The 23,421-nt window shown below is 40.4% G+C and overlaps 1 protein-coding gene across 13 annotated transcripts in view; it reads left to right on the top strand.

Moving 5' to 3' along the window:
- The window catches only part of afdna (afadin, adherens junction formation factor a), a 117,870-nt gene that overhangs the window by 58,751 nt on the left and 35,698 nt on the right, over window positions 1–23,421 (top strand). For 8 of the 13 annotated variants that reach the window (XM_061900869.1, XM_061900863.1, XM_061900872.1 and 5 more), the window contains exons 2-22: window positions 658–853; window positions 1,029–1,141; window positions 6,212–6,369; window positions 6,449–6,609; window positions 6,940–7,097; window positions 8,074–8,158; window positions 8,280–8,426; window positions 9,261–9,305; window positions 10,250–10,344; window positions 10,428–10,678; window positions 12,327–12,396; window positions 14,317–14,387; window positions 14,481–14,548; window positions 16,181–16,386; window positions 17,033–17,053; window positions 19,693–19,838; window positions 19,919–20,013; window positions 20,189–20,454; window positions 20,989–21,132; window positions 21,207–21,405; window positions 21,513–21,619. In XM_061900869.1, coding sequence (XP_061756853.1) covers window positions 658–853; window positions 1,029–1,141; window positions 6,212–6,369; window positions 6,449–6,609; window positions 6,940–7,097; window positions 8,074–8,158; window positions 8,280–8,426; window positions 9,261–9,305; window positions 10,250–10,344; window positions 10,428–10,678; window positions 12,327–12,396; window positions 14,317–14,387; window positions 14,481–14,548; window positions 16,181–16,386; window positions 17,033–17,053; window positions 19,693–19,838; window positions 19,919–20,013; window positions 20,189–20,454; window positions 20,989–21,132; window positions 21,207–21,405; window positions 21,513–21,619 — 2,802 coding nt within the window. The remainder of the gene's footprint in view (window positions 1–657; window positions 854–1,028; window positions 1,142–6,211; window positions 6,370–6,448; window positions 6,610–6,939; window positions 7,098–8,073; window positions 8,159–8,279; window positions 8,427–9,260; window positions 9,306–10,249; window positions 10,345–10,427; window positions 10,679–12,326; window positions 12,397–14,316; window positions 14,388–14,480; window positions 14,549–16,180; window positions 16,387–17,032; window positions 17,054–19,692; window positions 19,839–19,918; window positions 20,014–20,188; window positions 20,455–20,988; window positions 21,133–21,206; window positions 21,406–21,512; window positions 21,620–23,421) is intronic. The other 5 variants (XM_061900865.1, XM_061900866.1, XM_061900868.1 and 2 more) reach the window with 5 other exon arrangements.

Raw genomic sequence — 23,421 nt, 5'->3', positions numbered from 1 at the left:
CACTATAAATTTAGCTAACATTGTTAACGTATCATTAAAAAAAAATGTATATTGCTTACTTTGCCGCAGGTTTGTGATGCAGGAATTTTCAAAGAGGTTGGCGCACACGAAGAGATACTTCTTTCCATTTGAAACCGTGAAACGAAAGAGATAGCCTTGCCCTTTTTAGTTCTTCAGATGAGACTGGAGTTGTGTGTTGGTTAATGCGACAAATAACCTAGCATTTTCTTTTTTAGCATTTTACTTTGGCTATGTTGTTTTGTGAACTACAAACATTTGTACATAAATTAAAAATGGTGGATTCATGCAAAGATCTTTGGCAATTTTTTTTCTATCAGTTTTTTACCAAATGTTTATAATCCGCTGATAAGGTTGTGTAAAACAAAGACTGCTTGTTTGGCAGAAGTATGAAGAAAGACAAAATTATTTTATAAATATCACTGCAATGCCGGTTTGATTACCAATTTTTTGGGGCTTATTCTGACTCCAGATATACAAAAGCAGGCACCAATAGGCAAAAAAAAAAAGATTTTGCATAATAGGTTCCCTTTAACTGTTTTCTGTTGTTTTGGCATGAACTCAAAAAGGACTATTGCCACAGTTGCACACTTAGTGTAACAATAATGAAATATTTATGTTTTTTTTTCTTGTCTGCAGGACCTGGAGTTCCATGGCGTGATGCGTTTCTACTTCCAAGATCGTGTGGCTGGCAACTTTGCCACCAAGTGCATCAGAGTGTCCAGCACCGCGACCACGCAGGACGTCATCGAAACGTTAGCGGAAAAGTTTAGGCCGGACATGAGGATGCTTTCATCTCCAAGATACTCCCTGTACGAGGTCCACGTCAGCGGTGGTAAGTTTTTTTTTGTAATGTCATTTTTTTTTAAATGCTCTAATGACCAATTAGTGATTAATGATTTGCTGAAGTTGGCTGTCTGACAAACTTTGTGTGTGTGTGTGTGTGTGTGTGTGTGTGTGTGTGTGTGTGTGTGTGTGTGTGTGCGCGCGCGCGTGCGTGCGTGTGTTAGAAGAGCGCCAGCTGGACCTAGACGAGAAGCCTCTTGTTGTTCAGCTCAACTGGAATAAAGACGACAGAGAAGGACGCTTTGTCCTAAAGAATGAGAATGACATCCTGCCTAAGGTCAGCGGCTCGGCCTGTAAACCGACTCACACTTTATAACAATCACTTGATGCTCGTCCATCAAACACCACATCCTCCCCCAAAACCTCACATTTTGACTTCAGAAGAGTATTTAAAATCTTCATGCAGGCCATGAAAAGTAGTGCATCTGAGACCCAAAATGATTAAAGGATTCCCTTCACGGAATCTGTCTGTAACAGAGTCTTAATTCTAAAAGAACATACAGTCTTCACAAAGACCGAGTCACCAATAAGGCCGCTCAATTAATTGCATTTTAATCACAATTACAATTTTGACATCCACTATTAAATAAGGGTGATCTTCAGAGGTATTAACATTTAAAAAGAAGGCTTAGCTACTTATCAAATCAAACAGTGAGTGTCACAGCCCATGGTGGCAGAAAAGCAACTGCGGCTCTTTTTCAAGCCTTATGCTACGTCAGAGGCTATTATTTACAAACTTTTCCTGGGATGCTGCAGCCAGTCGTATCAATTCACTTCTGCTCTGCTTATCTCCTTGTAGTCTAACTAGCACGACTAACTGCCTGGCGTCCTACTAAATAGTCTGTCGGCATTTTTCTGTCGAGTACAAACATTTCTAGCTGTCCTACACATTGGAATTCATACATCTGCACTTGTATATGAATCCAAGGGATGCGGAAATTCAATTGCGTCATAAAGGAATCTTTGACGTGAGTTTCACTAAACAACACTATTTTTTTTAATTTGTCAAAAAATATACATTTTCTTATCACAAATTATCAACTGCATAATTAGGTCAAGCAGGGGTGTCCAACCAATTGATGACATGCGAGAACACCCACATAGCTGTTTTTTATTTTTCATAAAAAAAACTAAATATATAGAGCTAAATGCATCGTACAAAATGAAAAAGCTGAGATCTTCAAGTTGTCATCTTATGATTGTTTTTTTACATTTAAAACACTTCCTTGTGGTTGTGGTTCTTTGGCCAAACTTTTGCATGGATTAAGTTTTGCAGACCATCTTCAAGCCGCTTTCTGACTATCTCTTCAGGAACACGCCGTTTAGTGGGCGGTCTTATTTACGTGCATCCACTTCGACTGTGTCTTCTCCCCGTAAGCCATGTGTAGTTTTTAGCGCTTCCTTATGGGGTGTCCTGGCAGATATAAGTTACCACTATACGATACTTTAAGAAGGAACTTGGTAACTGCAGTGTCGCACTACCATGGCAGACTTGGCCAAAGCTCTTTTGGAAAAACTTTACCATATATGGAAATGTACAAACCCCATTTCCATATGAGTTGGGAAATTGTGTTAGACGTAAATATAAACGGAATACAATGATTTGCAAATCCTTTTTAACCCATATTCAGTTGAATGCACTACAAAGACAAGATATTTGATGTTCAAACTCATAAACTTAATTTTTTTTGCAAATAATAGTTAACTTAGAATTTCATGGCTGCAACATGTGCCAAAGTAGATGGGAAAGGGCATGTGCACTACTGTGTTACATCACCTTTTCTTTTAACAACACTCAATAAACGTTTGGGAACTGAGGAAACTAATTGTTGAAGCTTTGAAAGTGGAATTCTTTCTCATTCTCATTTTATGTAGAGCTTTAGTCGTTCAACAGTCCGGGGTCTCCGCTGTTGTATTTTACGTTTCATAATGCACCACACATTTTCGAAGGGAGACTGGTCTGGAATTGCCCGCTCGAGCCATTGAAAGTACTGGCACTCTTTTACTACAAAACCACGCTGTTGTAACATGTGGCTTGGCATTGTCTTGCTGAAATAAGCAGGGGCGTCCATGATAAAGTTGCTTGGATGACAACATATGTAGCTCCAAAACCTGTATGGACCATTCAACATTAATGGTGCCTTCACAGATGTGTAAGTTACCCATGCCTTGGGCACTAATACACCCCTATACCATCACAGATGCTGGCTTTTCAACTTTGCGCTTATAACAATCCGGATGGTTATTTTCCTCTTTGTTCCAGAGGACACCACGTCCACAGTTTCCAAATGTAATTTGAAATGTGGACTTGTCGGACCACAGAGCACTTTTCCACTTTGCATCAGTCCATCTTAGATGAGCTCGGGCCCAGCGAAGCCAGCGGCCTTCTTTGGTGTTGTTCATAAATGGGTTTGGCTTTGCATAGCAGAGTTTTAACTTGCACTTACAGATATAGCAACCAACTGTAGTTACTGACAGTGGTTTTATGAAGTGTTCCTGAACCCATGTGGTGATATCCTTTACACACTGATTTCGGTTTTTGATGCAGTACCGCCTGAGGGATCAAAGGTCCGTAATATCATCGCTTACGTGCAGTGATTTCTCCAGGTTTTCTGAACCTTTTGATGATTTTACGGACCGTAGATGGTAAAATCCCTAAATTCCTTGCAATAGCTCGTTGAGAAATGTTGTTGTAAAACTGTTCGACAATTTGCTTACAAATTGGTGACCCTCGCTCCATCCTTGTTTGTGAATTACTTAACATTTCATGTAAGCTGCTTTTATACCCAATCATGGCACCCACCTGCTCCCAATTAGCCTGCACACCTGTGGGATGTTCCAAATAAGTGTTTGATGAGCATTCCTCAATTTTATCAGTATTTATTGCCACCTTTCCCAATTTCTTTGTCACGTGTTGCTGGCATCAAATTGGAAAGTTAATGATTATTTGTAAAAAAAAAAAAAAAATGTTTATCCGTTTGAACATCAAATATGTTGTCTTGGTAGCATATTCAACTGAATATGGGTTGAAAATGATTTGCAAATCATAGTATTCCGTTTATATTTACATCTAACACAATTTCCCAACTCATATGGAAACGGGATTTGTACGCTGGCGTCACCAATAGGAAAATCGCCACAAATGGGAAAACGTCACAAAGATGCCAAATTTTAAACCGTTTGGAGAAAGTATGAAGGAAGACAAGATTGTTTTATAAATCTTTAGGCTATACCTCCATGGTTTTATTTCAAATTTACGGGACTTATGTAGATCCCAAATACACAAAAACATGGCACTAATAGGTAAGAAAATTTTATTTTGCATATTTGGTCACCTTTGATAATAACATGAACAAAATGTGTTTTTAAATTTACTATATTATTATATGTTTTAACTATTTTATTACAAATTACATGATAAAGGTAATGTTCACACACAACCCAACGCTATGTTTTACCAAACACAATAAACAATTGTCATTAATAATCTTGATTTCAACATTGTTAAAGACAATTGTGATTACTATTTTGGCCATAAGTGTGCACTCCTAGTCCTTGTGGGATTCTGTCACAAACTTTTAGCAAAACAATTCCTCAACACAAATCATATAAAAGGTGGATTGAATGAAAACTTAGGAGTCACAATATAAAATCAATTTTTAAAAAAGTTTAAATAATTTTCCAGGTTGACCTTCACTGTAATTGTAGGAGTATGGCCAACTAAACAACAGGCAACTGCTTGCAAGGACATGTGCGGCTGTGCCCGGATGAATAAAGTTGTTGTCATTTTGACATTAGTTTTTCTGATGAAATAAACAAAAATAATAAGTCTATATATAGTTGTAAACATACTCCAGCTCATAAACTTACAGTAAAACACGATTTTATTTTGTGGAAGTATAATTTTGAGGCCATATTTGACGGACTCTGCTGCTACATTCTTGCTGTGTTTTTCATGACCAGCAGGCACTCTTAACACTCAACTGGTGGTGCAATAAACGTAAAACAAATACACAGAACGAAAAACATTCTCCAGCTCATAAACTTACAATAAAACATGCTTTTATTTTGTGAAAGTATAATTTTGCGGGCATATTTGACGCACTCTTCTGCTACATTCTTGCTGTGTTTTTTGTGAACAGCAGGCACTCTAACACTCACCTGGCGGCGCAATAAAAGTAAAACAAGTCCAAAATCTTCATTTGCTTTTGGACCAACAATCACAAAGAAATGTTGACTTTTGTGTGAAGTATGTCAACTGTGGTGGCTGCCTACAATGTATTTGTAATCACTCATGTGTTATTCTCACTGATCTTTCTTTTTTGTAACATGCTTACTCAGATTTGGTAACACTGGCAAGCAGTAGAGAATATGGAGTGATTTTAGGTCCAGAACATAATTTGCTTTCTTTATAATTGACATATTTCTTGCCACTTAATGTTGTGTATTTTTAATGCGATTTTCAGTTAATTTTCTCATTGCATCTATATCAAAATGTGGTTTATGTTACTGTTTCAATGTCTATCTATTTCTATTTGTGTTTGACTTTATCTTATACTGTTACAGAATTGCACTATTTTAATAATAATAATAATAATAATATTGGATTACATTTTATATAGTCCTTTTCTATCAACTAGACACTCAAAGCGCTCAAAGAAAAATGAGAACCCATTATTTATTCACTCCACATTCACACTTTGTGGTAGTAAGCTACACTTGTAGCCACAGCTGCCCTGGGGCAGATTGACGGAAGCGTGGCTGCCATTTTTCGAACCTGGAACCCATAAGTTGCTGGCACGGCCACTCAAGATTCAAAGATAGTCTTTAAATTGTAATTGTTTTCTTCTATTATTTGTATTAGCTTCTGTGTGTTCTCTCCTGAACAAAACACTGACGTCGGGTCGTGCTTTGACCTCGCACAAAATGCTGTAATCGATGGCACCTTCACTTCCCATACTTGTCTTCTTTCCGGGTTTTGCGCAAAGCGATATAAAAGCTTTCCATAATTCTCGCGGGTGGAACAGCCCCATGCTGCACAACAGGGCCTTTACACACGTAGAAAAACTAACAAAGAAGCGCCGCAAACCCATAGCATCAACTCAAAGTTAGTTGCAGTCATAGCGCCCTGTAGTCACACGACTGCCTTTTGACCAATCATTGATGAGATCGCCTAAAAGTGAGTTGGCCATGCAGTCTCCGGTATTTGTGCTTTTGTTGCACTAGAATTTACGAGGGGTACCTTGTAGTTTTATTCACCCATGCATTCAATATCTAGCTACCTTTGTAAATGCACAACCATTCAATAATATCATGGCCTTTTTTTTTTTTCGTCTTTGACCTAAAGAAGAGTCAGAGCAATGGGCCTGAGAAAGAGAAGGACGGTGTGATTCAGAACTTCAAGAGGACGCTGTCCAAGAAGGAGAAGAAAAAGGAGAAAAAGAGGGACAAGGAATTTGCCCGGATAACCGATGGAGATGAACAGATGCTCAATCGTGAGGACGGGTAAGAGAATCTTCCAGGAGAAAGGGTGAAAATTTCATATTCCTTTACCTTTTGTTCTTGTATGTATGTGTCTTTAAAGGGAAAACAGTCGGCTGGCGGCAGAGGTCTACAAGGACATGCCTGAGACCAGTTTCACCAGGACCATCTCTAACCCGGAGGTGGTGATGAAGCGGAGACGCCAGCAGAAACTGGAGAAGCGCATGCAGGAGTTCATGAGCAGCGACGGGCGGCCCGACTCAGGTACGGACGACCAACTGATAGTTAGATTTTATTCAGGGCTTCTTCATTTTCATGTTTGATGTAAAACAATGGCTGACATTGTAACATATGATGGCAAATAGTGTTGTTATGAGCTTCCATGCGAAGGTGAAACATTACGGTAAACTGCCTCCTTAGCCTTGCCATCAAAATGTCCCTCTTTGTTTTTTTTATGAGAAAATAATATAGTTTTGTTTTGGAATCCTCTTCCGCACCCACGGTAGACCCACAGCTGTACTAAAGCTGTAATAAATTGGATGAATGTACACATAAGTTTTTGCCCTCTTTGAATAATTTGTGTTTCCTGCAAAGGCGGAACACTGCGGATCTACGCTGACAGCCTGAAGCCCAACATTCCGTACAAGACCATCTTGCTCTCCACAAGGGACACAGCTGATTTTGCTGTGGTGGAAGCGCTGGAGAAGTATGGGCTGGAGAAGGAGAACCCCAGAGAGTACTGCATTGCCCGGGTAACTAGGTGTTTTGTTTAGGATTTAAACATATTAGTTCAATACATTTTCGAGGAATTAGGCATTTTTGTGGCTGCTGTGACCTAAAATGTCTGATTTGGCGACAGACAGCTTACAAAGTTTTGTCAAAAGTCACGATTTGGGGATTTTATTAACTTTTTAGCAATGTTTTAAGTGTTCCTTGTAACCTCAACCCCAAAAAGCAGAGGATTTCAACACATTTTAACTTTAAAATAATAATTTGCATAATTAACTAAAGTACAGAGCACATTTTAAACATCGACATTTTATTAGTCCCTAGAGGATTAAATTAGTTTGCATTAATCAAAACTATTGGATTGTCTGATTAATGTGAAGACACTAATATCACCTTTCTCTGAGGCAATAGAGCAGTCGAAGTCACATGTCTCTCACATTCATACCTCACGAGGCTCTAGCACATTAGCACATTATGCTACATGACACAAAATAAAGCCCCCCCCCCCCGGAGCAATGCAAGTGAATTGCTTTCATACTGAGTGCTCTGGCAGATGCTGAGTGTTGGCTGCCCTCCCTGCAGCCAATAATACGCAAACACTTTGTTGATCATTGTAATTTGCTGATGAGACGACGGCACCGGAATAGTCCATTAGGTTAGTGAGCATGAGAGACGCACCGTAGCACAGTAGCAGCGCAGACTGGAGGGGGAGTGGTGCATGAACTGAACACGATGGCAAGATGGAGGATTCTGAATATCTGTTCAGAAAAGCAACAGAGCTACAATATTTATGAAGGTTGACGACATCAGAATTTTGTCCACAGCCGCAGTAGTGCTACACTGTCCTTTTTTTTTTGCTCATGCATATGCTCTTTTTGCGAATGTACAATATTAGAATGTCTGCTGGTGACGAAACCGGATGTTTTTGTCGAACTGAACTATGGTCAGGTAGGCTACACATTCCCATTTACTAACTGTTGGATTTGTGTGTTGTTGCAGCAAGATGACAAGTCAAGCAAAGAAATGATCTTGGATGATGGCGAGTGTCCGCTACAGACCTTCAGAGACTGGCCTGCTGACAGAGGTATAACTTTAATTGGACCTTCTTCTCTCACCTTTTTCCTTTGCTTACACTGCCCCCTTCTGCTGCTGGCTACCATCGAGGCCCAAAAAGTGCCATTTGAACGACACCCTTTTGAGTGCAGGAGCGCTCGTGTTCCAGCTAAAGAAGAGACCGCCTGACTACCAGGGGAGAAAGCCGAGGAAAGTGGATGACAAGGCCTTGCGAGGGAAGGACGGGCCAGGCTCCTTGCCGCCTGAGAAACTGCCTTACCTGGTGGAGCTGAGCCCAGGTAGACCCATGCATACTCAATGCAATCATGCAAACTTAATTAATGTAATTTTTTTTATACACACATCATCCGTAAATAAACAAACAAGGCTGTAGTGACAGGTAGTGACCAACAGGTGTCAGTGTTGTCCATTCAAACAAGAAAAGTAGGGTTAAAGAACGGTGAAGTTAAATAACATGTTTAAGAGTCCAGATGTTGTTGCTGCTCTAGCTTGGCAGACATCATTCAAACTTTTGATACATTTAAATGATGTTCAACCAGCTGTTTTTCTTCCAACTGATTTGATGCACAGTAACGTTCCTGTAATTTTATACGTTTTAACCCAAATGTGAGGATGTTGAATCAGCGGTGAATAGTTAACAGAATACTAAACTGAGCCATGAGGCAGTTTGAGGGGCCCAGAACGCACTTCTTGGTGGTCACACAGTCAAAGCTCCGAGAACGTGTGCATAAATAGTCAAAATTACAATAGACAATACTTGCTTGATGTGACTGTACAACCTGGGTCTTAACAAGTTTGTTTTGCTTCTGACCCCGCCTTCCCCCTCCCTGCCTGACTTGCACTAACACTATTAACCTCCAAAGGGAGACAATACTAACGAGTCATCCTCTGTCAGGGTTCACGTCTGCTGCAAAGTGCACTTAATTGGTTTACAAGGTTATGCTGCAATTTCACCCTCTGCAATTTCTATCTGTTTTCTTTCCCACTTTCTCATGGCATGGTGTGTGTGTGTGCGTGGCCGTGTGTGTGCGTGTATTTGCGTGTGTGTTTGTGGGTGGGGTGTCCTTTGTGCATGTCTTCTACTTCCTGTGCCTGCCTGCCTGCCTGCATAGGGCGAGGGAATCACTATGCCTACTTCTCCTATCGGCACCACGAAGGTAAAAAACTAAACAAAAAAAACCCACACATCACACACCTGTGTGCCAGACATCTTTGTAGTAATATTTCTGCTTACACATAAAATATACAGATTATACTTTTGGATCTCGCTATTGTGTGTTTTTTATGCATTATGAAGTAATAACATATTAACATGTAAAGAATGTGTGTTGCTGCTTGACACTTTCTTTTGGATTATTTTTAGAAACAGCACTTTGTGTGTTTTTTATGCATTATGAAGTAATAACATATTAACATGTAAAGAATGTGTGTTGCTGCTTGACACTTTCTTTTGGATTATTTTTAGAAACAGCACTTTGGTAAAACCTCAGTTTTTTTTCCTCCCAAAGAAGCCAATATCTTCCCTTTCTACTCGGTGTACTAATGTGCTTTTTTGCCATGACTAAACTTTGTTTTACTATGAATCAATAATAGCTTACTCTAGTTTCTCCAACCATTATTAAATTTAACTATAGTGCATCACATACACTATCGTAATTGTTTTTGAAAGTTAGAAAATAGAACAGTAAATAGTTACACATTGCACACAGTAACACACACAAACTTAAATTATATGGATGGATGGATGAAAAGCCAAAACACATATTATAAAAGTACCTACTTGTGCACAAAGCTTGACAGCAGGTGTGTCCAAACTTTTTCCATACATTGTTTGAAAGGGTTTGTGCATTACAAATGCTTAAACCAATGTAGTTTAATTTTCAATCAATAAACAATAATAACAAAACATCTTAGCTTTCTGTTAAGAGAGACAAAGCAAATTAGTGTTGTTCTTAATTAATAATTGTATTTTAGGAATATACAAATGAGCTGTGGGCTAGAAATAGCCACTGGTACATTTTACTACTGTCTTTAATTTAAGTGCCGCCCTGCCTTGTGCTAAATATGACTGGTCTGTTGTGTGTTTGTGTGCTTTTTGCAGATGGCTCTGACTCACGGGACAAACCAAAGCTGTACCGCCTTCAGCACAGCATCACAGAGGTGGGCTCCGACTGCACAGACGACGGAGCCATCCAGGTAGAAGATGTTCATATGTCAGATTGGACTATGTTGTTTTAAATTGAAGTTCTGATGGACCTGCTGTCTGATTCCACCTCCAGCTGCTTGGGCCAGGCATCCTCCCCCACCACTGCAATCTGACGCACAGTGAGGGCATGGTGACAGTGACGCCGCACGGCCCAGATGCTGACATGTTCGTGGACAGCAAGCGTATCTCCGAGACAACCATGCTGCGCTCAGGTGCCACTCTACAGTTTGGCTTATCACACGTCTTCAAGTTTGTGGACCCGCTGTACGACCAGGGAGGGAAGAGAGAGCCGGCGTCCATGATGAGGAGCAGACACAAGTCTGGGTAAGGGACTCATTTTTGCTGCTCATGATTTGAAAGTCAGCTCCACCCTCTTGCTCCTTAGCACACATCTGCGAGGGGAGGAAAAAGACCAGGGTGGTGTTTGGAGATGAAGGGATGATGAGGTTTGGAGTTGGTAGCTCTGGCGGGAGATGAAAAGGAGTCATGTTGGAGGGGGAGTTTGAAGAGGGAGGCCTTGGAGGGATCGGTGAAATGAGAGGAGAGCAAGAGCGGAGGTCGGGCGACGGCAGGCAGGCTGCTCTCTAATCTAATCAACGTGGTGCAGGGTGTGGCCTCCTCAGCCTCCATTCACACGCTCACAAAAAGACGCAGACAGCAAGCGTGTCTGATAAGAAGAGCAGCACAAGGATGAAGGAGCAACACAAATTTAAAATTGCTTTGAAAGAACTCACAGAAGTTACTCACTGCTGCATGCATTCGTGGTAAAGTTGCTAAACTCTCTTTTGTGTTCATTACCTCCAGCAAGGAGCTTTTGTTTGTTGTGAGCTTTAGCGAGAAAATGCAGACACTTTTTGCCGAGTCGATGCTTTCAAATGAAACAAGGGTTACCTGCGAGACTAATTTACCGACTCAGTTGTTTCATACATTCTCGCAGTCAGGTAACTTCAATTAGATTCACCCTGGAAGCAACAAAAGTGATCGTGTGTGTGCTCCGTTCCATTTGGAATGCTGCAAAATTTTAATAGTTCTGTTGCGAATGACAGACATAGAGAGTTTACATAAATATCGGCATTTGACTGGGAGTATTTTTTGATTGCATTTTCTCTTTTAAGGCATTGATTGACGTGTAAACATTATTCAGAACTCATGTTTGTCTATAACTGTATGGTAACAAGTGTCTCTTTTCCCTTTTGTGTAAGTGAGTGGTTGCACAACTGGGTTTGTCAGTGAGACCAGTTTTCTTTTCCTCACAAACGCCACTGGAAAGTTTCACTGTAACATTTAGATTTTTGCTGCTTCTGACAGCTGGAAGTGATGTTTGGCTGCATAACCTTAAAAGTTCCACGCCAAGCACAATGTGATATTCTTCCTGGTGCACACAATTCCTCGAACGTCATTTTGGTGCTGGACTTTCTCCCCCTGTCCGACATGCGGATTGAGTCAAGCTTGAGTTATTCAAAGTTAAATTCTGTCAAGCTGTAATTGTGTCATTCCTCTTTGAAATGTTTAATGTTGGGAACATGCAGGGATTAGCTTGTGTTGATGCAATAAGAAACCAGCTGGCATCTTGTAGTGTGTAGTGTCACCTCACTTGCTCACCACAAATTTGTGGTTCAGCCAGGCTGCGTTCCAATTCTTTGCCTTGCCAGTTTATCGGAGCGGGAGACACATGGAAACATTTTGTCTGCACGACAAATCATTTAGCACATTATTCTCGCGCCTCATTGTCAGCGTTTAATGGCATTGTGGTGTGCATTGTTTGCAACACACTTGGAATATTGCACAGGAATGCTGGTCTTACGCAGGCCGCGTGCAAAGTCCTCCCTGTTAATGACTCACAGCACAACTGCTTTGTATCTGTTTGTGTACCACGTGCATAGGTCTGACTGTGTGTGCCTTTGGATTAAGTCTGAGCTCTTGTTGTCGCTAATGAAAGGTCTAAACTGCTACATTTGTGTCTGTGCTGCAGCAGTGTTCCTGAAACCACCTTTGACCTCCAGGGAGACATCCACAGTGGGGCTTCTCTGCCCACAAGCAAGGTATCAAACACGTACACACAAGTTTGTATGTTCAGTGGAGCACCTAAAGCAGGGGTATCAAAACAGAAAGCCATTTTCAGCTTGCAGCTTTTACTGGCATTAAAAGTAAATCAATTAATAATTAAAGAGATGCATTATTACACAAATGTTTGCTTTGTCAGGATTGCTTTTAGCATCTGTAATGCACAAAATGCATGTATACATGCAGTTTTTGTACTTGGCACACATATTTACTCTGGATTGCGCCTGTGCGCTTTGCTGCTCTATAGGAACATATATAATGCTTCCTGCGGGTCATAAAAAATTATTAAATGTCATTAAATAGAGTTTGCTCAAATTTAAGGCCTTAAATGGCATTAAAAAGCTTTAAATAAAATGTCCAAATGCAGTTAAAACATTTCATACAATTGCAATTGGCAACAAAAAACAAACCACCAGGCCCAGTTTTTCCAATCGGAAAAAAAACTGCACTTCTTTTGTTCATTCTAATTACAATGGTTAAAAATACTACAGTGATGAAAAATGTTTACTGCGTTTGAAATCGTTACTTGTATTATGTTATCATGTATTATGGTTACATTAGTGTTCAATTTGGCCACAGTTAATGTAAACTTTTCAACTATTGAACATTATCATTGTCAAATGCTAACAATTGTGGCTATACAGACAGTTGTATACTTTTGACTATCGTATATATAGTAACGATATGTTGTAGGACATAGGCATGAAATTATTTTTAAGTAGCATTAAAAAGGCATTGAAAAGTATTAAAATAGATTTGTTGATACTTGCGGAAACCCTATATATCGTTGTATTTCACTGTTTTCAGTTTTGATTTCAGTCGCTGAAACTTTGATTATGCTCCTACAGCAGTGGGCCAGTGAACCATACGCCGGCTCATACGCTACCTCCAAACCCTCTTACGTAGTGTGCACCTTAAAAACAAAATCCATCCTCGAGCTGTTTTACAAAGCTATTTACAAACGTATCTGTTTCTTGAACATGGTTCATAAACAGAAAATATTGCATATTGAAGTAGGCCTCGGCAATGAGTCCTAAAAATAAAATCTCATATTTTTTTCACAAAAAATTTTGATTACCGATTTTTCCGATTTTTGTCCCCAAATTTTTAAGAAACCATTGAATACACATGATAGATAAAATTAGAAACAATTGTTCTTTTATTTGATCAAAAACCACACATTGCTTGTCAATTGCTTGCTTTGGACTCATATTAAGATAGCGAAACACACTTAAAATGCACACAAAGTAGCAATGAGCTAAGTAGCTAACAATAGCCCTGCTCTGCTGACAAAGGTCAATAAGCCTGCCCACCAAGGCTGTGCTCCTGCAGGCACATCATTGCTGCGCTGCAGGTACTCAATGGGTGAATGAAATGTTTGTTCACTGAGGCGAGGTTCGTACGACAAAGCTTGTTTTTATTTGGTCTATGGTTGTAAATTGAAAAATTAGTGCAATGAGAGGATCGTAAATCGAGGTTCCACTGTATATCTTTAATTGCTATAGTTCGTTCACAAAAAAGGAAGCTAACGAGTTAAATTGCCGTTGCGTGTTATTGTTGCTGGCATGAGTTGAAGTCGCGCCAAATGTGCAACCCAGACAAAGCAGAGTTGTCCAAAGTGTGGTTTGTTTTTTAGAAAAATTGAGCGAAATGGCACAATGTAAAGAGAAAAAACTAAAATGTTAATTTAAAAATGGAGCAAACATCCTTAAGTTTTTCTGTTTATGGCCACTGGTGGAAAAAGTGTGACACACCTCCTCCAAAACAAATATGTGACTTAAGATTGGGGAGCACCTAGATTTTGTGTTTCAAACTACTGCCCAATGCATCATTACTGTAGCACCACACCTCAGTTTCTTAAGCATCCAAACATTTCTTTTTTGTGTGTTCATGTGCAGAGCTCAGGGAAGCTGGAAATGGAACGAGGAATGGTCAAGCCGATGATCAGAGGCGAGCTGCAGGACGGCAGGTAAGATACTTGCTACTGTAACTACTTCGCCACGTTCTCAAATATCTTTTGATCCATCTCGCAAATCTGCTCATGTTGTCGTTCGCCTCGCAGGTCTCATGACGTCTCAGCAGAGCGTTTGGAGCTGACTCTTCCAGCCAGCATCGAGTTTAGAGAAAATTGTGAGTATCAATAAGCTTTTTTCTATAATGGTTGGTTCTTGGAACCACTGGTTTCTGGAACTATAGTTTCCTGTAGAAGTGAGTAGTTTGTGTGTCCACTGCATTTAACTGTCCAGGGTAGTTTGTACAAATCAGGCTAGTGATATATGGACGAGTGGTTTACTCCACAATGGCGGTCGTGTGTTTGAAAAATGAGTTTTAGAAACACCCCCGACGGTGTTGAACCAATCAGCGTTCGACAGCACAGCTCGCTCCCAAAAAGGTTCATGGTAGCTTTGAAAATTCCCACCTAGCTAGGAGGAACTCCAAAATGTTCCTGAAGAACTAAAACTGCCGGGGTAGTTTTTGGTGGATACGTTCCTGTAAAAGTTCCGGCTATAGAAAATGGCCTAAAGATTTACGGTCCTATTCTCCCATGTGCTTGAGTGAAAAAAGGTGCTCAACTGCGCGGATTTTGGCTGCACCTTGTTCTCCTACTCGATTTACGTTTGTACTTGGCGATCTTCATCCAAGATGCACACTTTGGGTGGAGCAAACCTTAAATGTGGGCATTCCCTGTCAAATATGGTTTTCCACGTATTCTCCCATTGACTTAAGTACTTTTGTTCATGAGTCCAGTGTCCTGTGAAGGTAAAACATTATATTGCACTTAAAGTTTAATTGCAGTTTACACCACACCCAATAAAATTATGAAAGAAAATTCAGAAAAACCTTCAGTTTTAACACCTAAACACATCCATTGAGATGAGCATAAAAGGGCCATAATGCCACTCTGTTTTAAAGCCCCACTCATAAACTCTTAAGTTTTGGTTGATTTTGGCGGCGCAAGTTGACCAAACAGGTAGTGTTTTGAACAGCTTAGGAAGGGTGCGATCACGGCATAAGACGTGACACATATATCTGCCACCTTTGGACAGCCTGGGACATTAAATGCACAATGATTTCGGTTGGACCCTGACCATTGAACTATGTGATTATTTAATAGAAATTGACGCTTGAGGAAGTGACCATCAACAATCGCTTTGTTAAACTCATTTGATCAACAAGAATGTAGCAAGCAAAATAACAGAATACATTTTAATACATTCATTCAATTTAATTTGACTGTTAATGTCAAACTGTCACTCTCCAACTTGCGTGCACACATGCGCATACATGAGATGCACATAGATTTGTTCTTGCAAGCCCATCCTGAAACGTCACAGTTTTACCAACATTTGTACGTAACACAACTCCTAACGTAATGAAAATAACATATGGTTATCGCGACCAAAATGATCACGTTTATAATTATTACTGCAGTATTTTTGAATGTGTTTAAAAAGTACATTGAAATCTTTTGACCAAGTATTTTTTTTAAAAAACATAATAAGTGGACAACCCACTATTTTGCATGTTTTGTGTTTCTTTTGCTTCACTGATAAGTGTTTTAGTCTTAGTATTTTATCAGTTTTAATGGCTAAGCTTTTATTTTTTTAAATATTGGTTTGCATCTTTGGTGAGTGCTTTAAAAATATGTTAACATTATGTGTTTGTCTCTCTCCCTCTCTTTCTCTTTCCCCCTCTGTCCCGCTCTCACCTTCTCTCTCCCTCGCTCTCTGGCCTTCTCTTGCCCTGTCCCTCCCTATACAGCTGAAGACACCTTCCTGTCAGCTATCATCAACTATACCAACAGCTCGACAGTGCATTTCAAACTGTCTCCTACATACGTCCTGTACATGGCCTGCCGCTATGTCATGTTGCCCGCCTACAGGCCCGACATGTCACCCTCAGAGAGGACGCACAAAGTCATTGCCATCGTCAACAAGATGGTGAGCATGATGGAAGGAGTCATCCAGGTGAGTGCCAACCACTTTTCTTAGTCTCCTCATCTCAGTTTAAATGCTCTCTTGATTTTACGGGTGTCTTTATTTTGGCCGTCCACTCTCACCTCATTTGGTCTCACAAGCACCCTCACCTGTGGTTGTCTTAAGACATGATACACGACACACCTGTTGTCTGTCTTGTCACACTTTACCTTTGTTGTACCAGTCGTTGTCTGTCTTCGTCTTCCCACTAAGTTGAAAAGTTAAAGTATCAATGATTGTCACACACACACTAGGTGTGGCGAAATTATTCATATAAGTCCAGACTCAGCACAAAGCTACGCTGTAAATAATGGCTTCTCTCAACCCAGGTCGCCTGGAATGTTTTAATCTTTCCTTACATTTATTTAGAATCAAAGGAATTTTAATATTTTTAAAAATGTTGCCTGGAAGCAGAGCTGCTCCTCATTTCAGACTTCTTTCTGAACAGATGTGCTTTGAATGTGATGAAGGGCGACATTTACATTGTGTAAATTGTGTTAGTGTTTATGTGTGGGTTACCTGGCAATATCCATACTGTAGCTGTTGACGTGTTCTCTCTCTGTCCTGTAAATGTCCTTCCTCCTCCTCCTCCTCCTCCTCCTCCTCCTTTTCCTTTCTCCCTCCTCCATCCATCCAGGAAAGTCCTGAAGGGGATCAGGTAGGATAGCACGTCATGATATGGCTGCTACAGACTTGTCCACAGCTGTCTCTCACTCATTTTCCTCTCTTTCTCCCAGGACGGGCGATTTAAAATCTTATTTCTTTAATTTATATGTTTCATCCTGCACATTTAAACAACCAAAAACCTCAAATTCTTAGCTTTTTTGGTGCAGTTTTGTAGTTTGTGTAACAGCCTCAGAGTGTTTTCTTAATGATATTTTAGTGCATGGATGCAATGCAGTTACTTTGTAATGTATGCGTGTGTGACATGAATGTCACTCACATGTCTCTCTCCTTCTACTTCACCAGCCTCACTTCCATTAATAGATTATTGATATTTACAGACAATTCATTCATATATTGAATAAATAGTTTTGTAGGAAAATCCATTCATTATGAAGTCAAACGTTTAGTTCATTCATGTCGCCCAACATTGTCAACCATCTTGGTTTCTACTTCTTCCGCTCTTCCTTTGCTTTCGTGCTTCTTTGACCGACCTTTCATTGTTGTTGCTGCTGCTGCCTCTTTTATCTTAACCCTGACTCAAATGTTTATAAGAAAGAATTGCGGCCATAATAATGCATCCTTCCACAGCTGGAAAACTAAGCAACAAGTGCAACATCCATCCAGACTAATTCCATTCAGCTTCCGGAACATGCCTGCCACTAAACAAAACAATCCAGAGACAAAACTCAAAACAAAAAAAAAGAACCAAACCAAAGCAACCATCTCTGTCTCATCGTTGCATCCATTCTGTGTCACAGTATGCTTCCTTTTTGACTCGACAGCTTGGACGAGAGACGAGTCCATTTCTTTTTTAACACTTAATTGTAATTTTGCGTCACTTTTCATTTTTGATGCACTCAGCTCCAGCTTTGTTCTCTTTGGTTTGTTTGACCTTTTCCAAGGCAGGGATAGATGAGTGCCCTCTCTGATTGTTGGGGACATGAATTAACCAATCAGCTCTCTAGACACCAAGCCCAGTCCTCCACTTCCTTTTCAAAGCTGATATTTAACTTGCGTAAGACAAGCGGTAGAAAATGGATTGATGGATGGAAATACAGTAGATCTCTATTAGTCATGGGGTTACGTTCCCACACACTTTGCAAATGATTAATAACACACCCATTATACAATTTCCCGTATGGATCATTAAAGTTTGTCCAAGTCTCAGAAGCCCTAAAAAATATTTTGACACACTAAACCCTACAGTATGCCTCCTTCACTTTTTTTGTATTAGGCGCCGGAAGTTGGCAGACCCGTCAGCGCCCCTGTTCTTTCTCCCTGTAATGTTTGTCCTATCTTAAATGGGATTGTGCTGAAAATTTTTAAATTTCCCCTCGGAGATTAATTAAGTTTTTCTGATTCTGATTGTGATGTCAAAGCATTTTCCTGCTGAAAACTGTTGATGGCGCCCTCTTAATAAAAATAAAATAACGCCATCACACAATTTTATATTTAAATTAGCATAAAAACGAATGATTTACAATTAAGTTTTCCCACAGAGAAACAATGTATCTGTGGCAACATAATCGTCTGATTTGCAAAATATACCATGATGGTAAAACTCAGTGTTTGTGTGTGGACCGAACTTTTTGGTTTGTGACCTAAAAAATGTGCTACTTTATTACATGTTTTTTAACGCTATTTAACAACAGAAAATTATGTTTTTAACTTAAAATTTAAATTTTGTGCAGCGGTAGACACAAATACACAAATTTACAATGTTGCCTGGGCTCAATGTAATTGTTTTCTGACTTTAAAGATAATGTACAGTCATCTTACGTCTGCTATATCACTATAGTGATTAGGTCAGTGTCAGGAAACACAGTTTTGATGCTATCTACTCTTCAAAGTTAGAACGATAAGCTACACTAACAGTCCCTTGATAAGGTGTTAGGAATTTTTTTGTTTGTTTAAACAGACGCCAATTCATCCTATTGCGGCCCAAATTTAGTTTTAGCGGCCTGCCACAATAAAATTTGACTGTATGGGAAATATTATAATTTAAAACCGTGAAAATTAATATGCAAATAAGTGGGGAGATACATGAAGAACTACCGTATTCATCATGTGTCATGTCAATAGCGGACTCACTAGTTGTTGTCCTTCTAGATTAAGGTTTATTTTGTAGCATCAAAAAGAGTGGCAATTATGTTGTCCAAACCCATGCAGTTACTTAATTTTCAGTCATCTGATAAAACCCTTACATTCATTACCCAAGATGGACACAGTTTCGTTCATAGTCACAAAGTGGAATTGAAGAGAAGGTGTCGAGGAAGCTGGTGTTTGGTGACCTGATTCGTGTGGACATATGTATGAACTAACAAGGACTGGTCACTACTGTCTCCGCCGAGCGCTCAGTAATTAAGAATGAAGCTTTGAAGTACTTCATATTCACTGCCGGGCCGTAATGATCAATCCTCATTTTGGTGGGGTGGGAGTGGAGTTAGTTGCGGGGGGTGGAGTGTGTGCCGGGCATGAGTCTATCCCTCAAGTAACAACTGCTCCTTCTTGGCTGCCACTCAGACAGAAACACCCTTCCCCATACACTCTTCTTAATTCCTCTCACTCTTATTTGAACTCCCATTAACAACTCATTTTTGTTTGTGTGTCATGTGGTGGATAACATTACAGAAACAAAAGAACATCGCAGGCGCGCTTGCTTTTTGGATGGCCAACGCCTCGGAGCTGCTCAACTTCATCAAGCAGGACCGAGATCTGAGCCGCATCACACTGGATGCCCAGGACATTCTCGCCCATCTGGTCCAAATGGCCTTCAAGTCAGTTCACCTTACGGAGTTTTCTTAACAATAGGCAGATGGATGCAATTGTCACGTCTGTCTGAAATGTGTGCATTCAGGTACCTGGTCCACTGCCTCCAGGCCGACCTAAACAACTACATGGCCGCCTTCCTGGACGATCCGGAGGAACACAATCCACAAAGGCCCAAGATAGGTAAACACAACCATGAAGCTAACAAAAGAAATGTGACAACATAGACCCTGTGAGGGCACACAAAGCTAGTTATTGCTGGCATGCTACAGTGGCATGACAGTTTGTTGTGACATACGGCCATGACAGCCAAATGTTGGTCTCCCTTTGCCTATAACAACTTCTGTCTACCTTGCAGAGGATGTCTTGCATACCCTGACGGGCGCCATGTCACTACTGCGGCGGTGCCGCGTCAACGCCGCCCTCACCATCCAGCTCTTCTCGCAGCTCTTCCACTTTATCAACATGTGGCTCTTCAACAAGCTAGTGACGGACACCGATTCGGGGCTCTGCTGCCACTATTGGGGTGCCATCCTGCGGCAGCAGCTAAGCCACATCGAAGCCTGGGCTGAAAAGCAGGGCCTTGAGCTGGCCGCCGACTGCCACCTCAGTCGCATTGTTCAGGTAAGAGGAGACGGAATTAACCACACTTTAATGAGAGCACTTGCTAACCCATTAGTCAATTAACTAGTTTATAACCTCTTAATCTATAAGCTCTAAATGGGGAATTTTGGTGGTTATAGTATATAAAAATGTACAGGCCTTTGCTACTGGATAATAGTAAATAAAGCTGCTTGTTCAGTGAGTTTTAGCGATAGAGGAACGTGTACCATTGAAAGAGCTAAGTGTTGGCTTTCAAACTCTGCTAATGTTTTTGGTTGTTGAAATTGTACACAGGTCTAAGACTGTTAGCTTGTTTTCGACATTTTCCTATTTAAGTGCTTGTGATTTGAATTGTCTTCTAAAATGTATTAAGTTGAGTATAGCATGTTAATATTGATGCAAGTGTTTCAAATGCAACCCCTTATGACCATGAATTGCAGTTTTAAAAAGTTAGACATATTTATGACATCATTAATGCCTTGATAGTCACCAATGCAACATCCGTGGAGAAGGAAATAAGCATTGCTCAGCATGTTATACGCGTGTGTCTTTCAGGCCACCACACTGCTGACTATGGACAAGTATTCCATGCAAGACGTTCAGAACATTCACAGCACTTGCTTCAAGCTCAACTCCCTGCAGCTCCACGCTCTCATGACCAATTACCACTGTGCTCCCGACGAGCCTTACATCCCACCTGTAAGTCAAACACTGCTTTCAAATCGGTATGCTACTTAATAATTATTTGCCGTCATTTTCTTTTTCACGCACAGGAGCTGATCGACCACGTGGTGGCGGTGGCTGAGAACACAGCTGATGAGCTAGCGAGGAGCGACGGCCGGGAGGTCCAGTTGGAGGAGGACCCCGACCTCCAATTGCCTTTCCTCCTACCCGAGGATGGCTACTCCTGCGACGTGGTGCGCAACCTCCCTAATGGTCTGCAGGACTTCCTCGACCCACTGCTGCAGCGAGGTAGATTTTTAATCATTTACTTTTTAATTGGTTGTTTTAATACTGTATTAGTCACTCAGTGACTTGATCAAACTCTTATGTGCACGTTTGTGTGTTTTGTCCACCAGGTTTCTGTCGGTTAACGCCCCACCCTCGCTCACCCGGTACGTGGACAGTCCACTTTGAGGGGACCGACTGTGACAGCCACTTCTCTGCTGCTGACAACTCTGACCTGGTAAGACTATGTGTGTGTGGTCCCAGAGGAAGCCTGTGATTAGAGCAACATATAACTGATATTTAAAGACACAACTCACACACACACACACACATTTTACCAACACCAATCACGCTGTAACTTGAGGGAGCTTAAATCATAAAATGATAGACAGTTTATATGTTCACCTCCTCTGTAATTGAGCTGCTTATCCCTACGTTTACAAACAACTTCATGATTATAGACGCCACTTAATGTAGGTACTGCACACAGACTTTGAAGGTGTGTTTTCTGGAAGAAATCAAAGGTAAACCTTGTCATCCAATGGTAATTCAATGTGACATGCTATTTATTATTTACCATATGTCATATGGTCTGCATACCATCCCATAGGTTTGCTCTCTGCTCCACAATGAACGAGCACATAAAAACATAATTTATGGGTGCATTGTATGTCCTTTTTTATTGCTCTCTAGAAAGTGAGCGGTCATTGTGGTTTTTAGCTAAAAAATGTTTAACATTCTTGCTTTAAGGTAAAAGCTTTGTGTAAGGTAGCCTGTAGAAAGCTTTAATGGAAGCGTCACCGCAGTGCTGTTCACTGTTAACCCAACACAACCAGGCAATATAATCATGTAAAGTTAGTCAAACACTGAAGAGTTTGCAGTAGCAGTTCTAACTTCAATGACGCCTATGGCAAGATCTCTATTGGCCAGTGTTCAACACTTTAGTGTGGAGATAGGTTTGACACATGGGTAAATGACACCTTAGTGGCTATATTGACATACTGTGTTGATGTTTCATAATGGCACACTATCTGCTGGCTCAAAAAAGTCACTACCGGTACCAATATCATAGTTGGTTTATTTTACGAATAACTGCAACTCTGATCAATAAGCCAAATAGTAAACAAGAAAAGAAGAATATTTACTTTTTTGATGCTCTAAGTTCAAAACGATCCCACACTTTTTCTGAGTTTGACTAAATGTAGGTTGATGACGGCAACGAAAACGATAGTCAAACGCAGCATGCCACTCCTTTTGACTTCTTTCAGTATTAGCTGTTACTTGTAAGCCGAAAAAAATTGCTTCCTGATAAAGACAGTTTGCTGCTTCACAGTCAAATGACACAGCAGCTACTTCAGTCACATGTTTTTTGACACATATCGGGTTATGAAGGGACAGAGTATCACTCTTTGAGTTTCAATGCTTCTATATTGTTTGACCCATCATTGGCAAACAGTCCTTCAATCTAGAGATGGACGTAAGTTTAAAGTTGCGGGTGTTTGATTACCTCCAAAGTGAAGTTACCGTAAGATCCTAACCTAATGGAAAACAATATTGATGGGCTACCAGAATTAACATCATGATTGCGTTCATTTGCGTAAGTACTAACAGGTACACAGTCCCCAAACTCCGTGGAAACAAAGTAATGACTGCACTCTGCATTGACTAGCTTGGGATGCCTATTGTGTCAACTCACAACTTAAATTTCCAGGAGACGCTAGCAGATATACTACCCCCACACAGGGGGAGGCGCCTCCTAGAGAATGCCGCCCTGGGCAGTAGTTAGAGGTGGGACTCTTTAGGCACCTCCTGATTCAATTACAATTACAATTCAGGAGCTACGATTTGATTAAAAAACGATAATTAATGCATCTTTAATTTATGCATATTGTTGCAGTCTTACATTCCTTTTCGTTTCACTAAATAAGCGATTATCCCTTGCAACTTTTAAAAAAATAACGCATTTGTAATAAACAGTTAAATGAATTCCCGCATTAATTAAATCAACAGAAATGCATGCAAAATTGGAACATAGGTGCC

Source organism: Nerophis ophidion, linkage group LG05 (assembly GCF_033978795.1).
Source record: "Nerophis ophidion isolate RoL-2023_Sa linkage group LG05, RoL_Noph_v1.0, whole genome shotgun sequence".
NCBI lineage: Eukaryota > Metazoa > Chordata > Actinopteri > Syngnathiformes > Syngnathidae > Nerophis > Nerophis ophidion.
This window is presented reverse-complemented; position numbering and strand designations above follow the sequence as displayed.